The 17,970-nt window shown below is 42.2% G+C and overlaps 1 protein-coding gene across 1 annotated transcript in view; it reads left to right on the top strand.

Annotated features, from left to right (window-relative positions):
- PAK3 (p21 (RAC1) activated kinase 3) overlaps positions 1-17,970 on the top strand; it is a 109,781-nt gene that overhangs the window by 80,497 nt on the left and 11,314 nt on the right. Inside the window, exons 17-18 of the mRNA XM_037512063.2 lie at positions 571-670; positions 1,145-1,341. Of these exons, the coding sequence (XP_037367960.1) occupies positions 571-670; positions 1,145-1,341 (297 nt within the window). The remainder of the gene's footprint in view (positions 1-570; positions 671-1,144; positions 1,342-17,970) is intronic.

Raw genomic sequence — 17,970 nt, 5'->3', positions numbered from 1 at the left:
ATTCACACAATAAATCAAACATAATATTCAGGGGAATATTTGAGCCCAAGTCTGTGGTATCCATTTTATAGCATCACCATACAAAGCCGTTGCCAAACAAATACCTATTGTTACTTCATAGCCTGAAAGGGGTTGCCAGACCTGGCTGTTCATCAGAAATAGCTTGTTTTAAATGCATATTCCTGCATCCCACTCCAGACCTACTAAATCAAATCATACCATACGCACAGAAACTTACTACATCTGCGTAAGAAGAAACTGATCCATAGCCTCCAGCTAACTTGGACAAAGTATGATTATACGAATGGCTAGTCAGCCTGTGTGAAAGATCCAGTGCTACTTGCAACTTTTCATGTCCTCATCTGACTGGGGAGCCTTCATATGTATAATGGAGTATCACTGACATAAATGATGATGTGATTTCTAAATGGTGTTACAACATTTAGTAATCTATTTCACTTGCCAATACGCGATGATATAACTTGCCCAAAATTTATCTAGAAGAGAAACCAAAATTTTTTTAAGATTCTTTGCGATATAACTAGAACTTCTTTTTTTCTGCTTAAATAGTGCCTGCAAGCTTTGGATTTCTTGCACTCAAACCAAGTGATCCATAGAGACATAAAGAGTGACAATATTCTCCTTGGGATGGATGGCTCTGTTAAATTGAGTACGTATTTTGATTCAGAGGGTGTTTTGAGGGAGTATTGGGGATATTCTCTTCTTCCACTGTCTTGACAATATAATGATTGAAAGTGATTGATTTGAAAGTATTTAGAGCCCAGTCTGAAGTAAGGAATGTTTCTAACTCTGTGATCCTGTAGTTCGTGACCAAATTTTTTGGATTTAATATTTCAGAATTTCTAGTGACCTCTGACTGCTGGATGATATGCACCTAATTAGGAAAATGAAAAATCCTGTAAGTTGGCAGGGACCATAATGAGGAGGGAACCAGATGAAGGTCTGGTCAAAATGACATCATATCAGTTGTTTCAGAGCCTTTCGAAAATAGGACCAGCTGGGCCATCCGTTAACCAGAGCATATGAAATGGGCAGTTAGGGCGAAACAGCTATGTCTGCATGTGAGCTTTTGTAAATGAAAAATTTACAAAAGAGGATTTTAACTCACTTTTCTTCTCTGTAGCTGATTTTGGCTTCTGTGCCCAAATCACCCCTGAGCAAAGTAAACGAAGCACTATGGTGGGGACGCCTTACTGGATGGCACCTGAGGTGGTGACGAGAAAAGCCTACGGCCCGAAGGTTGATATCTGGTCACTGGGAATTATGGCAATCGAAATGGTGGAAGGTGAACCCCCTTACCTTAATGAAAATCCACTCAGGGTAAGTCAAAAGAAAACTCAGGTACTTCATCCCCAGGAAAGAGAAAAGCCCTCTGCTAAGAATGGCCAGAATGGGCTCTTCCCTGGTACAAGTGACATCAAAACTCCCCAGTTAAAATTTTTAAAGTTCCTTTGACTTATATTCAGTTTATCTTAATATGTCTTAAAAGCTTTCTCAAGTGCTCTGATATCAGTATTTCTAATGGCAAGTGACTTTAAAATTCTGTTGTGTAATTTTCTGCTGCTTAAAAAAAAAAAAAAAAACAAGCTGCAGGGAGAAACGTGTATTTTTATAAATGCCATGGTTAAATGATCTATCTAGGAAACACTTGATTTGTAATAACTTTAACAAAGTAAATAAATGTCTTTCCAGAACAGCTATAATTTTTGTAAATTAGATTTTGTTTCATTATCAGTAATGATTTATTGAGCAACAACATTTTGGTGGCTATTGAATGGAACATAAGATAGACACAATGCCAGCCTGGTGAAATCACAAACTTAATTAGACTGTCAAGCAGAAAATGATTGGAATTAGTTTGTGTTGGTAACTGAGTTTGCTACTGCAGAATCACAAGTTAGATCCTTATGTTATAGGACAGGGAGAGGGGTAGCCCAAGCCCCGCAAACCTGCCTATTCTAAATGGGTTCTGCCATCCGCCGCATCAACACAAAACATATGAGACTTTAATGGGAAGGAACTTTAATAAAACTAGGAAACAATACAGGTAAGGCAGAGTCTAGTTTTTAAATGAAGCACCCACAGTTACCCGTCCCCTCGTGGGTAAAAGTCCATCCATATGGGATTGGCCCAGAACAAGGCCCCAAAGCCTGCCACAAGTCTAAAGCATCTTCCAGTGGGGACCCACAGAAAAGGGTCAGAAACAACCAGACAAGCCCGGAAGGAAAAGAGCAAAATCAACATCAAGATAAAAGCTGCCATTGTCACCTCCCCATGGGTCTCACCCACGTCTGTGTCACCCAGTCCACGACCAAAAGACAAGCGCAGTTTCTTCACGTGTCTCTAGGCTCCATGTGCCTCCTCCAGGTCTCCTGGCTCCATCCTGCTTCCTTCCTCAGTCTCTTCTTCTGCTTCTCCTCTTCCTGCTCAGCTCCACCCTCCCTTGGGTGGGGCAGGGAACCTCCCCCTTTCCTGGGGACCACCCTGTTACACTTATACCATCTGGTTACCTCCACAAAGAAAAGAGCTCCATTTCATGGCATAATGCCACCATCTTTATTCAGAGATTGCCTGTTGATCATGAGAGGGAGAGGCAAAGGAGTGTGAAAGAAATACAAGCTCAGTCCTTTCACTTTCTGTACCTTAAGGGTGAGCCAGGAGCCTTGTTGTGTATATATAGGGCATCACATTTTTGAAAAAAGAAAACATGTAGAAATTTAAATTCTACTCTTAAAACTCATGCAGAGTGCCAGAAATATCTTGCATATCATTAGCACTAAATCTAAGATTGAATTTTACCCTCGATATACAAAAAACATTGTCCTTAATACATGGTAAAGTAGTTACATGTTAAGCTTATAAAGTATATATTCAAACCAAATATATGTGGTTTTCTACATATATGTAAAGGAGCCTCCAAGCTAATTGTCTAGTTGTTTTTGAAGTTGAACATTTTGTAATTGGGAGCTGCAGTCTCTGTGCATGGAGAAGACAGCGTCATCCTCTCCCCCTCCGAACTCCCCTCGGATTCTTGGCCTCTTGTCTTAATCCCTGCACTGATTACAAAACAAGTGATAGGAATGAATGCCCTAATGAATGCTATGGGCTATTGCTCTGGTCTCATGAAACAATCTGGAAGTGAGATATGTACATTGATTAGCTGCTTACAGGGCTGAGTGGAAGAGAAGGGGCATTTTCCCACCATTTGTGGGTCAGCCCTCCACGAATTCAATCAAGCCTACCCCTGACCTGTGGACCAGCACATCAGGGTAATTACATGGGCTTGTCCTTATTATTTAACCACCTTTGCCCATTAAGAAATAACAGTGAAAAAACACATTAAGCCTCTTGTTTCCATGGATTTCCTCCTGCAGGTCTTCGGAGTTTGGAGGCACAAAATGGATTATGGCTATTTTGCTTTCTGCCTTCTAATGAGTAATTTACAACCTGCAAAATTTAAGGATTAAACAACTGGCTCTGTAAAGCAACGGGTCTCAGTAATGCATTTATTACCTTCAGTTTCCCAATTATAATTGATCGCTCTTTAGCTAGGCTGTTGTTGGAGAAAAGGAAACAGGTTTTAATCTTCATAGGCATCTTCTAGCCTGGGATTAGAACTCAGAATTAACAACTTGTCTCTTGTAACCCATAGCCATATATCTAAACAAATACTTGCAGATTAACAAACCACCAAATTCAGGAAACCTACATTATGACTATAACAAAAAGACTTTTTGGAAAGACCACCCTGTTGAATTCCACTGATAAGATTTGCTCTAACTTTGCTCATTACTCTCTGTGTGTGACCAGCCTCCAAGGAATTAGTCAACAAGTCTGTAGCGAGGCCAGCTTTCTTCTCAGCCTCTCAGAGTTGCTGGATGCCATGAGTACTTTTTTAGTTTCTCTTGTTTTCTTAAAGAAAGCACCATATCTCAGGTTTCTTATGTCCTTATTTGGGGCTTGAAATATATAATCTCTGACACCATGGGGAACTGGGAGAGAAAAAGCTTGTGTTTTCTTGGACCCTAGTGACGGGACCATGTATGGGAAAATAGAAAATCACTGAGCTTCAGGAAAGGTATAAAAGAGAACTAGGTTAGCCCTCCCTTCTTTAAAAATCCTTCCAATACTACCACCTGTCCACTACTTTAGGCTTTGAGGAAGAAAGAAAGTGGAAGGAAGACAGTGCTAGAGAATAGCATGGTGATGTGACAACATCCCGCCCATGTTGACCTAGGTGTGTCCTGGCTCCATAACCTGTATATAAGCTCTGTAACCTTCAGCAAGTCATGCAAAACATTTGTAAGTCTGTTTTCTTTGTGTGCCACGGGGATAATATCTATCTTATAGGGTTATTGTGAAAACTAAATGAACGAAAAAGTGCATGTAAATCACCTAGTGGAGTGTCTAGCTTATTGTAGGAAATTCACAAACACACACATGCGGTTATATATGAATAGAAAGTGAGAAGGGATAAGGAAAGAAGAATCCTTAGAGTGCCTTTTCCCCTTTAGGGAGGGAGATGGAACTCCCCACTTTACCCCAGTATTTCCCCTTTATTTTGGCTACATCCTGTCCATGCAAGAAGTGGAGCATTCTGACAGTTCAGTATACATTTCCATGAACAGGAAAAGTGAAAGTCTGGGACTATACATTTGAAGGTTGTTTGCATTTAACTGTGGCTTTGTGTCTTTGTTGTGTCGGTTACAACTGAGCAAACTGTCTATGAATGTTGCCTTTTTAACATCCTTGGTGCAAAGAATTAGCGACTTTTTCTCTACTTATACAGTGGTTGGGATTTTTAAAATGTAAATTGCTTAGTACTAATGAACGTAACTTGCTCATAAAAAGCCTCATAAAGGTCAGAGAGTTATTAACTGTACTGATGTTATGAGGTTGGTACCCTTCCAGAGACAGAGAGGAGACAAGCTTCTTACCATCCCCCACTGCCTGAAGTCTTTACACTCAACATAATTGGCCTTGAACATGTTGTTCTGTGACCCACGGACATATTTTTCAAAGCCTCCAATAATAAAGTGCCTTGTTCTGTTTGCCAAAGTAACTTGGGTTAATATAGAACTTTCCCTGTGGATATGCAAATCAAATGTTGGTGCTCTGCTCATCTCCCCAGTTTTTGTTAATTGAAGACATATTTTTTAAAACCTGTGATTATAATGACCTGATTCTAAATAAGGAGGCACAATCATTTCCATAAAACAGATCTTTGGCTTATTTCTTCTCAGCATCCAGAGATGCTTTTTATTAACTTTGCATTCACACATAATGGAGCTTTTCTTGTCAATGAGTCTTGCTGGAATTTGGTATTTGTGAAATGTCTCAGCAACATCCAGTTGAGGTCTCACTGCACCCTGTGGATAGAACCCTTTTTTTTTTTTTTTTAAGATTTATTTATTTATTTATTTATACAAGCACTGGGTACAGTCAGAAGCACGGGAGTGTGAGAGAATTCACCAGAGCCAGAGTGGAGAGCAGAACAGACAGACTGACGAAGTACACTGCTGAGGGGAGCAGCGGGCGGCAGGAGAGGTCTGCGCACCATGTGGGACCCTCGCCGGGTGGCCGGGGATCAAACCGGTGTTGCAGAGGCTGCGGGCAGCTTTGCAACCCAGCACTCAACCACTGTGCCACTGGGGAGGCCCCTAGAACCCTTTCTTATGTATGATTTCCTGAACCTTTATAGCAGTTGGATTGAACTGTAAGTGTACTCTTTCTGCCCTTGCTTTAAGCATCTGTGAAACTATTGGCTCTTTGGAAGCCTGTTAGTATCAGCAAAAGACTTCTAAGTGATGAAAAGGATGTAGTGTCATATTATGGGCACCACAGTTTCTTTACCAGTGGTTCTCCTCCTTGTGCACTGGAATCACCATGGAGCTTAAGAACCAATGATGCCAGGTTCCCACATTGAGGATTAGACCAAATACAAACCCTTTACAGAACCCAGTCCAGACCAGCAAACAATTCTTCATCAGTCCTCTTTCAGCATGGTTGTTCAACCAGAAAAGAGAACACTATCATTCTGCCCACACTTCACCATTCCACCTTTTAAAATATCATGAATAACTGTCAGGTCTGTTGAAATCCTGATGCACTCTATGGCGTTCTCTGATTTACTAGTCCAGTTAAAAATCAACAACAACAAGAAATGACATTAATTCTGCATCCACTTCCACGAGACACTCTGTGAGGTCTCGTGCTTTTTCAGTCCTTTTTCAGTCCTTTTTCACTCCTTTTTCAGTTTTGCTTCCTCTAGAAATCGAGTTCATCATATGTCCTGAGTACCTGGCACACATTGGTGATAATAAAGCCATCAGTGTGAGTACTTATGATGAGGAGCACATTACCTGTATGACCTGGGAGAAGGGAGGGCAGAAATCTCCATCAGACCTGTTCTTTATAGTAGGAGGCTTCCTACTCCCCCTTTCTCTGCACTTAAAGCACTACACAATTGCTAGTTATTCTTACTTTTTTATTACAGAACCAGGGAAATTCTGGTGAGCTTATGTAGCTGTGGAAGGGAATTAGGCAGAAGAAGAGAATCTCTAGCAACTTTCAAAAAAAAAAAAAAAATCCAGGGGCCAAAGTGCTTCTAGTTCTCTCCAACCACTGGAACCTGTGCTGTGGATTGGAATGTCTGGATTTGATGGCGCGTGCTCATTTGGAATTAAAGTCAGACATAAACTTCCTGAGCGCCAGAGAAGCAAGCATACTTTGCTAGCACTCAGTCAATATTGTTTTGAATGTATTTTAGGAAGAGCTGGGAGCCTTCCCTTCTTTTTTCCATAAGCCACGATGGAACAACAAGGTTTATTGATGGTTTGTTGACACTCCTGCTACTCTGAGGGCAAACCTATGCCTAAAAGCAGGGCTGAGTTGGGATAAATGTAACTAAAATAATTATAGAACAAGTAACAGGGTTTCTTTTTAATAAGAAAAAAATACTGCCTGTCAAAAGATAGACAGTTCTTAAGAATCATTGGTTGTCAGGAATTTAACATAGGAAAATGGGACTTAGCCATAGGAAAGCTGCAATTCTCATTTAGATTGTAATTCAGAAGCAGACAGCTTGAACTAGTGAGTTATAACACAGAAGACAGCCAAAGGAGAAATTGATTCCACAGCATACTAAAATCTAAGAGCCTCTGACCAGGTGAAGAAGAGGAAAAAGAAAGATTTAAAATGTGGTAACCAGGGACCTGCCAAGACTCTCCCTTATCCTACCATTATCATGTCATTCCTCAGTGTCCTTGAAGCATGGCCTGGGAATTAGCCAAGAATGCATGTCTATTGTCCTAATAGGTACCAGACCTAGGTACTTAAGCCCCTGGAAATCAAAGTTCCTTCTAAATAGAAAATCACAGAGTGGGATGATGGACATTTGCCCATTGAAATAGCCATTCACGTGTTTTATTCTGTGGCTTTTTGAATGTGTTTTTGCCAATGAAAAATGACCACCAAGAAAATTGGGATCTTCTTGACAAGTACACATCATTTTTTCACCATTTTGAAATATACCTTTTTCAACCTGGTTGCAACCTTATAAGACCCTTTGTATTCTGATAAAATGATACTCTTGGATGTGTTATAGAAGCCTCGAAGCAGAGAAAGATAACTTGATTAAAGCAATTTTAGCTCGAACTAGTGAGTTATAACACAGAAGACAGCCAAAGGAGCTGGCAAGAGCCAACATTTTAACATTCTGGAAAAGGACTGACCTTTTTTGTTGCAGCCTACTTCTTCCTTCCTTCCATCACTCCCTCCTTCCTCCCTTTCTTCTTTTTTTTTTTTCTGATAAAGAACTTCCCCATGCTTAGAGGCAAAATTCATTAGCACTTCTCATCTAAGAGTGGCCAATGCATGTGAGGGGAATTTTCTAGGGTGTCTATACAAGTTGCTTTCTGATGTATCTTCCAAATGTATGTATTATGTAAATTGAGAAGTAAATTCTATTTCCTGATCTCCTAGTCAGTAACTTCATCACCTTGTATAAGACAAATTACTCCTCTCTGTATCTCTTTTTCCATTTTGCTTCAAATAAGTGGAATTTGCCAAGATCATTTGTTACTAGTGGACACCACCAGACCCTGGAATTCCAGAGTTCCTTGGGCTTCGAGGGGAAGTCACAGGACTCTTGATTCCACCACAACAGTTTCTCGTTAATTCTTTATCTGCATTGGACATGCACCTGAGATTAAGTTGACTGAAAAGGGAAACTCAAGGGTCTCTTGTTCCAATTCTGTGTTCTTAGGCTGCAGGTAGGCAGTAGCCTTCATGTGTGAAATAGATTCTGTGGGACTGGGCGATCCCGCTCTGACATGACTCTCTAGGAGAAGCCAGGCAAGGACACTGTGGTGATAAAACTGCAAGGACACGTGGTCTACACTTAGGGGTGTGACAGGAAGAATTATATGTTGTCTATAGAGCTGTTCAGCTGAACTCCATATAAACTAGAAATTGAAACCAGTTTATGTGAGCGCTAATGCCTGTTTCACAGATCATATCACAATTCAGCTGTTTGATCCTAAAATGGTCATTTGGAAACGTCTCAAACAATCAGGGAGTTAGTCTTTCCTTCTCTAATATTCTGAAATGAGATGTGGGCAAATGTATGCTGAAGGTACATTAGAATTAGAAATTAGGTGTGGGGTGCAAACGAAATAGGAGGTGATGGAGTTGGTTATACTGAATATAGACAATGTTTGAGAAATTTTGGGTGAAAAGAACCAAAGAAATGGGGCAGTGACAGAACAGAATCCAGGTCCTCCTAACATCCCTGGTTTCCTAAACTTTATCTTCATATTTCTTGCTCTTCATTCCACCAGCCACATTCTCTCTGCATTGTCCTTTGGCCCCTGTCTTTCCCCCGAGTATTGCTGTTCCCTCTGATTCTCATAGCTTTTCTCCACTTCCTCCTGCTCCATTTTACTTTCCTTTCTTTTCTGTCTCTTTCCTACCCTGTACCTACTTCCAAATCCCCTGTGGTTCTAATCCTAGGGTGCTGCTTGGGCTGCCCAGAGCTCCTTCCTGAGCACATGTTGCCTGTTCCATGTGTCTTGACAAGCACTATTAATCCTGAGAGATTAGAATGAGTGCATGCATTGTCAGAGTCATCTGGTATTTATTTTCTGGCAGTGGCCAGTCATTTATGCTTGAAAGGAGCACTGTAAAGCTAGGCCAACACCTAATCAGTCAGTGGTACCTAATTACCTTTTACCATTAACCTAGAAGGGGATAGATCTATAATAGGCTCCTTTTAAATGACTTTTTAAGGATTAAACAACAGCAACAAAGTTCCCCCCACCCCCCGTAAGTTAGAGAACTACTATGCAACACAAGTAGGGAGTAAATCAGACCATATTGCTTATTCAGTTATCACACTGGACTGCTGGGTTGTGTAAGTCAAAATATGGAACATAATGTTAGTTATAGTAATTTGGGGGCAGGTCTGGCTCCATTTACTGTCTTCTTAGAAAGAAAGAAATGTCAGGGCCTTTAATGAACTCCATAAACACATCAGAGGCAACAATACACTCTGACCTTTAACCTCTGAAACCCCAGGCCATGAGTAAACTAAGTCATAAGGTGTCAAGTCACTTGTTGCCAAATCTCTCATAAAACACTCAAAGTTAGTTGAAAATTCCAAAATGAGAAAGGAACCAGGACAGCAGTAGGTTGCATGCAATAGAGTACAACTTGCTTATAAATGCTCAACATAGATTCAATATGAACACTGCGGAATAACAGCATGCAACTTCTCTAACTGGGTTTCTGCCCATTGTTCTCCATTTCTGAGCAAGTGGGGAATGGTTGACCTGGAGAGCATCCATCTCCTCTGGAGGCAAAGGTGGAGTTAGTTGCTCATGATCCATCTGCCTCATTTTCTCAAGAGCCCTCACTGCCCCTGCTCTCCTACAGCAGAGACTGGAAGACAGCAAGGTGGTGCTGGGCACTGGCCAGGTGCATGGACTCTGGACTCACACTACCTGGATTTAAATATTGACTGCCTCATTGCTACTTATGGGATGCTGGATAAGTTCCTGTATCAACCCCACAGGCCTCAGTTTCTTCATTTGTCGATTGTGAGCTAATCATCATCATCATTTAGTGCATGTTAACTTAGTGCTTCCCATGAACATGTTAATTTAAATACTGAGATATAGATGAATATCCCTCGTATATAGTTCAGGTTCAGTGTATGTTAAATAGATTTCTGTGGGTTTGTTGGGGGCTTGCTCATCATATACAACATGATTTCCTTGAGAAAATGTGTTTTGAATCCCAGATACTCAATTTAGAAAGATATGTTTGTATCATGCCTTTTCCTCTTTGTAAAGTGCCAGGCCTCTTGTGGTAACTAACACATTTCCATGTCAGTTCCCTGGTTTGTTTTCTAACATCTTAACCTAAACTTTATAAACTGTTATAATGAACTGAAGTCACAAACTCAAACTTTTTAATTAAATGGTTAGTCCTGTTGCAAAACTGCCTGAATGAAAATTTATTGGGTACATATGGATTGCTTTGGGACCTCTTTGGAAAAATGTGGTAACTTCTAAGATGACTGCTTTGATCTTTTTTAACTGAGGAAATTGCCAATAAAATAAATTGAATTATTCCTTCAACTGGGTAAAGTAGTTTTCTCTGAGTACTTAGGTAAATTTAGTTTCACCTCAGGGTTAGTGAAGACGACAATGTTTGTGTGTTATTGCCAAGAGATTTACAGTTATTAAGAACTCCAGAACATCAGAAACTTCCAGGTAATGTGTATAACCACAAAGAAAGCTACCATTTTTTTGTCAAAGGTTGTCTTACTAACATCAGTAAGGTCAGTAGGTCACAAGGCCTATATTGCCTCATTTTAGGAATTTAAACAGACCTTATTTAATGATGTAGCTAGCAGAAGATTAATCAACAGCACCTTCTGTTTCACAGTCAGATGTTAAGAGTTTATTACTGGTTTGGGTTTGACTGACTGTTTTGTTTCTCTGTGCTCACATGTAAATGAGACCATTCGGTATTTGTCTTTCTCCTTCTGACTCATTTCACCACCTAGTATTATTCTCTCTATTTCCATCCATGTTGTCACAAACGGGCAGGAGTTCATCCTTTTGCAACCAGCCTGGGATGGTGGTGGGGTGGGAGTCGGGGAGGGAAGCGGCCCAAGAAAACATAGTGGGGGATTGAGGGGGCACTGGTGGTGGGCAGGGTGTGAAAGTACACATTTGTAGAGGTTTGAACCTATAACCCCAGAACAGATACAAAGATGGGAACCTACTTTACCTCAATAAACATAATGTGAGAAAACAAATATTTACATATATTCAGTTAAAAAAAAAAGAGCACCTTCTCTAGTCAAGATCAGCCAAAGAGGATTAAGTTTCTGAATGACGATTCACCTTCCAGAGAGCACTTGTTCTCTGCCTTTGCCCTCTGGGGTTGCCTGCAGCAGATTACCATACCGTGGCCATCTGTTTCCAGGCGTCCCTCCCGGTGGTGGCATCCCCTTACACAGATTGCTCGTGGAGGCTCTTCCTTCTCAGCACCGAGGAGTGCGGAGTCAGAAGTGACCACATGCCATACCTGTTCAACTGAGAAAAGGTGCTTGTTTTCATTACCCGGTTGTCCTCTTTAGGTTCTGAGCTTTAATATTTTGTATATCAAAGGCTGTTATAGTCCCAGCTCAGTTAAATATATTTATACATTTTGGCTCTCAGTTCCTTCAGCAACATCAGTGAAGCACCCATTTTGAGATAATCGCCATAAAATTCAGAGGTTATCATGAGAGTTTCAACCTTTACAGTCCAAGAAGGCAGATCTATAAACCAGTAACAAGGACTCACAACACAAGGGAAAGTAGACAAGAATAGGGCTGTCTTAACCCAAAGAGGGATATAGTTAACTCTATCTGCAGGGTCTCACACTATCCCAGTTTTCTTGGTACTGAGGGTTGCAGAACCTTCCCTACTAAGACCCAAGATGGTTCCAAGAAAATCAAGGTGGTTGATCATCATATCTATTTGGGACAGATGGAAAAAAAAGAGGATGTCCAATTTGACCTACAGCTTAAAAGGCAACTAGAAGTTCACCAAGCACTTAAAGGAAGGGAGCATAGCATTTAGGGAGATATGAATGAGCATTTCATATTGTGGGAATGGCGTGAATAGTATGTGAGCTTTGGCTAATGTGTGGACCTATGTGGGGGGTGGGGAAGGAAGGGCTCTAGGGTAAGGAGGAACAGGTGAGGATTGGAAAGGTGCCATGCTAATGATATTTTCTTTTTTCTTTTTTAAGATTTATTTATTTATTTATACAAGCACTGGGTACAGTCAGAAGCACAGGAGGGTGAGAGAATTCACCAGAGCCAGAGCGGGGAACAGAGCAGGCAGACTGACGAAATACACTGCTGAGGGGAGCAGTGGGTGCGGCAGGAGAGGTCTGTCGTGCCATGTGGGACCCTCTCCGGCGACCGGGGATCGAACCAGCACTGCAGAGGCTGCAGGCAGCTTCACAGCCCAGTGCTCAACCGCTGCGCCACCAGGGGAGGCCCGCTAATGATATTTTCTATGTCCTGTGCCATGCTAATGATACTTTCTATGTCCTGTGGACCAGTAGTTTTCAAACAACTCTGATGATCCCTTGGTTCTAAGGAAAACATTGCTTAGAAGGATAAATAAATTGAGAAAATCAGCTTTCTGATTGAAAGAGTGGGGGGGCGGGCGGTGCAGGGTCAAATCTCTACATCAGTCTCACATTTCCCACTTAGCTGCTCTTGGGGGGAGTTTGGGCAATACAGTTTGAAACCACATGTGTGGGCCATTGGGAGCAAAGAAAAATTTTCAAAGCAGAAAAGTGGATAACATAATGAGATCTCTCATGAGACTGTTAAGTAAGGAGGATTTACTGAAGAATGAAAAGACTTGAGTAAGGAGATCCAATTAGGAGGCAATTTTAACAGTCTAAGAGAAATGGAACCCTAAGAGACTGTGGGGATGGAGAGAAGTGGATGGGTGTGAAAGACATTTCTAAAGGTTGCAGTAAGAGAGGCCAGTAGTCTGATAAAGCAGGGTGGGGGGAGGGGAAGGTTGCAGGATGAGGACAGAGAAAAACTCAAATATGATTTCATGGTTTCTTAAGAAACAACTATAGAAGAAATATCTAGTCTAATTTCTAATAGCTCATTTTCTTTGAGTTCACTAAATCAGATAAAACCAAAATGATTCTCCATGCCTGGATTTATTTTCCTCAATCTTTCTTCATATCTGAGACTTAGCTTTTTAGTAAAAACCCTCTTTGCTGTGATTGTTGTATTTTCTTCCATTTGTCTCTCATTAGCAGAGCAGTGGACAGCAATTTTCTTTTTACAAAGATAGTGCCCTGCTTACACATAGGATGTGCCCCAAAAGTTCATTTTAAGTTAATTATTTGGAACTCAGAGTGCTTTTCTCTTAGAAGTGGCATTATGCATAGAGAATAGATTCCCAGGCCAGTTCAGCCCACAGTTTAACTGCAAGTGTGGATTTTTGCAATGGAAATTAGTTGAAAATAATACTGTTGGGGTAATATTTGATGAAAAGCAGGTTTAATCCTAGGAATACAAAAAAAATAGATGATTTTGTCTAAATTATCAATAGATGCCACAGCTAATTAAATTTATTTTTAATAGTTTACACTATAGGGGAGGTGGGGAGAGGAAGGATTAGGATCAAAATAAGGGGGGGTACAATTGTATGGGGAATATAACCAAAATGAAAATGCATACATTGTGCAAAAATGAAAAATGATGTAAGAATTATATAAAAATATTTTAAAATTTTTTAAAATAGTATATTATTTTTTTTGTATTTTCTTATATCATTGTTCATTTTTGTATAATACTTGATTTCTCCGCGCAGGTGCAATCCCCTTAAATCTACCATCACCACCTCACCTCACCCGTGAACCATCACCATGAGTCCTTGTGCTTTTCTCTCCCCTATTTTGACCCTTCTCCCTCCCACTTCCAGATGCCTCAGATCTATAATTTGCTGCTAGCTTTATCTTTTTTCTCTAACCCTTTGTTCAGTTTCCCTATATACCCCCTATAAGTGAAACTAGCCCATATTTTTCTTCTTCCTTCTGCCATATTTCACTGAGCATGATCCCTTCCAGCTCCATCCATGTTGCTGCAAATGGCATGAGTAAATGTTTTAGAGGGCTTTTAAAAAATAATAAAAGCAATGTAGAAAATTTGGAAAATACATTTCAAAAATTTAGTCACCAATAATCCTACCACCCAGAGGGAACTGTGGTTGACATGATGGTATGTTTCCTTTCAACCTTTCTCTTAACAGGTGCTTTGTTTTGTTTTTAAATCAATCCAGTGACATTACCTGTTGTACCATCCTCATGATGAACTATTACGGAGTCCTTAAAATGATATTTATGAAGATGTTTTTAAAACATCAAAACAAATTTATGATATAGGGTTGAGTAAAAGAGTGTTGCATGTGTGTTAGATCAGCACAAATCAGTCTGACAGGAGTTGTATGTTTGGTTATCAACAAAAATATCCACCATCCTTCCCACCCAAACAAAACCACAATACAGAAACCACAGCTGGACTTCTGTCAAAATTTGGCATTGGACATACGCACTCTTTAAAGTGCTCAAAACGCTACCTTCTTATTACTTCTGATTTTCCCTCAAATTGCAGGGTTTTCTTCTCCTTTGCTGCACGAGCACTATTCAGGCTTAACAACTATGATGAAGGTCATTTGGGGGTTCATAAATGGAATGGAAAGAGGGCCTTGCATTTGCTGAGGTAACTGGGCATGGATTAAAAGGAGGCAAGAATGACTTGAGTAGAGAAGCTATGTATTTCTTTATGTGCAGTAGAATGTACTCACCTAAGAATGGGGACAGGAAACGAAACAGTGTAGCACGCACACAGACCCAGGACAGTAAAGCAAGGGAAACATGTGTTTGTGTAGGACTGGGCTTGGCTGCAGGACAAATGAATGAAGTAAAAAATAACAGTTTGGCAGAATTGTGGCCACTAGAAAATGAGTGTTGGAAGGGGAGACAGCGAATGTCATTTGCAGTAACCAGTTTTCTTTTAATGAGGGAACAAAGATGGTTTGTGAGGAAAGGTGCTTCAAGTACTAATCACTAGACAAATGAAAACAGTGTGAACTTTGGTGAACATATCTGCATGATTGTGCATTGCTTGATTTCAGCTCCATGGATGATTTCCAAAGAACAGTTTGTGCCTTCCTTTCCCATACTATCTGCTTTCAGTCGAGTTGGAAAGTGTATTTTAGCTTTTAAGTCCTGAGAGCAGTGTAAGGGCAGGACCAGGCACAGTGCAGGTTTTCTGATCCATGCAGATCGGGTAAAGGAGGAGTCAGAGTCCTCAGTAGTTTTGCAGGTTTTTTATTTGGGGTTCACCAGGCATATGGCAGGCAGGGGTGCTGGCTGGGGGGCTGGGAGGCCTGCCAGCCTCCCAGCCCCAGCAAGTCTTCACTCTATCTGGGCTCTCTGGCGTTCTCTGCTTCTGCTTCGGCTTCTCCTTCAGGTTCTGCTGCTGCTGGCTGGGGCTGCTGGCGTCCCCCCGTGACGCCGCCCTTAAAAGCACAGTCTTAGCTCAGCTGAATCCCATCTACCTATGCCCACACCCTACTCCAGGTGCCCGCCATCAGGCATGCATTCAGGACAAGGATCCATCATCTATCCTGATGGCGGAAGGGCAGAAAAGCCTGATATTTTCTTTACCCTACAGTCCACCCCCTCAGGGTTTTCTGCCACACAGTCTATACATACATATACAATTTTCTAAGCAAACAAACAATGCAGCCATGGCCCACAAAAGCAAATACATCAAATAACAAAATACAACATAACAAAATACAACAGAACACAAATAAGTCCAGGCAGGGCACCAACCAAGTGCAAAAGACAATTATTGGTACCAGCAGATGAGCCACCAAATCTGCTGCCGAAGGCACTGCTCATACGAGGGAGGGGAAATCACACACGGCATCTGCTATAACACACCAGGAGCCGTCAGGCTTCCTGGCCTTCTCTGGCTGTAGTCTCGGCTACAAGGCACACACAGCATCCACCCCCAGGATGCACTAGCTCTGGGATTGGCAATTTTATTCTGTTGGGGGTAATCGCCAACCCTCAGGGTTTCTGTCTGCAGTCGCTCCAACACTCGCCTTCATGGCCACCCATGCGACTCACAGACCCCTGCTCTCAAGCCAACCCACTGCACAAGCACATGGGTCGGGGATCCAAACTTTGCATTTGGCTTGGGCTCCACCCCAAGCCACATTCCCCACCCGTCCCCCAAGGACGGGCTCCTCAGCTCCTCACCCTCACTCAAGAATGAGCAGGGCATCACCCATAGGTGATTTTACGAGACTCACAGGGCTTCAGCATACCCAGGCTGCTTAACAGCCGCTTTAGGGCTTCTTAACTTAGCATCAGTACCAGCTTTTGCCACCTTAGTTGGCTTTTCTCCTCCACCTGGCCACTGGGCATACACAGGCTGCTTTTGGCCATCTAGGCCCACTGGCCACCCCCAGATTCTCAAAAATAAACATAACCTGCTAAGGTCCTCCGCCTTCTGGCGGGATTGTCAGTCCAAAATCATCAGTTCATCAGTCTATCAGTCCATTGGCCTCTCCCTGCTTCAGCAATGGCCTGCTGCCTCAGGGGTCATTGGCTGGTCCTTTCCGGTGTCGTTGGCTGGTCCTATCCGGTGTCTATCAGTCCATTGGCCTCTCCCTGCTTCAGCAATGGCCTGCTGCCTCAGGGGTCATTGGCTGGTCCTTTCCGGTGTCGTTGGCTGGTCCTTCCGGTGTCTCCTTCACGCCAGGTCTCATCCTGTAGCTCGTGGACGTATCCATCTTCTATACCGCCATGGTGCCTCCAGCGTCGTCACAGGCAAAGTCTGCTCTCCTTAGTCCCTCCAGGTCTTCGGAGGGCTCCAATACCCGTCTGCATGGATCTTGCCGACATACGCCAATTGTAAGGGCAGGACCAGGCACAGTGCAGGTTTTCTGATCCCATGCAGATCGGGTAAAGGAGGAGTCAGAGTCCTCAGTAGTTTTGCAGGTTTTTTATTTGGGGTTCACCAGGCATATGGCAGGCAGGGGTGCTGGCTGGGGGGCTGGGAGGCCTGCCAGCCTCCCAGCCCCAGCAAGTCTTCACTCTATCTGGGCTCTCTGGCGTTCTCTGCTTCTGCTTCGGCTTCTCCTTCAGGTTCTGCTGCTGCTGGCTGGGGCTGCTGGCGTCCCCCCCGTGACGCCGCCCTTAAAAGCACAGTCTTAGCTCAGCTGAATCCCATCTACCTATGCCCACACCCTACTCCAGGTGCCCGCCATCAGGCATGCATTCAGGACAAGGATCCATCATCTATCCTGATGGCGGAAGGGCAGAAAAGCCTGATATTTTCTTACCCTACAAGCAGCCACCTGCATTTGCTCTTCAGCCATAAAGGAATTGAAAACTGGAAAGGAATAAGGGGTTGGGGAGAGGAGGGTGTTTGTTTGGAGAGGGTTTATTGACGTGGGATTTTTTTAATGCACTGGAGGAGGGAGTTTCACTGGCGTCTGTAGGAACATATGGCATTATAATTCTCACCCGTTTCTATGCAAACAAATTCCCCTCAGAGGGATTCTGTGGCTCTCACATTTGGAGTACTTACGATGGAATTTTTCAGATTTACTAAGTCCAGGGAGGGCCCAAGGTCTTGGCTCAAATCAGCATCACTTGGAGAACTCAAAAAATACTGATGACTGGGTTCCACCCCCAGAGATTTTTACTTAATTGGTCTGGGCATAAGAGCTGGATGTAGGGAAGCTTATAAATCTCCCCAAGGTGATTCTAATATGCAGATAGGTCTGGAAACCTCTAGTTTAGCCCATTGCTGAATTGATTGACTCAATT

The sequence above is a fragment of the Talpa occidentalis genome, unplaced genomic scaffold (assembly GCF_014898055.3).
Source record: "Talpa occidentalis isolate TD23 unplaced genomic scaffold, MPIMG_talOcc4v2.1 talOcc4.15, whole genome shotgun sequence".
NCBI lineage: Eukaryota > Metazoa > Chordata > Mammalia > Eulipotyphla > Talpidae > Talpa > Talpa occidentalis.
Note: the sequence above shows the minus strand (reverse complement) of the source record. Positions and strands in the feature narration are given on the sequence as shown.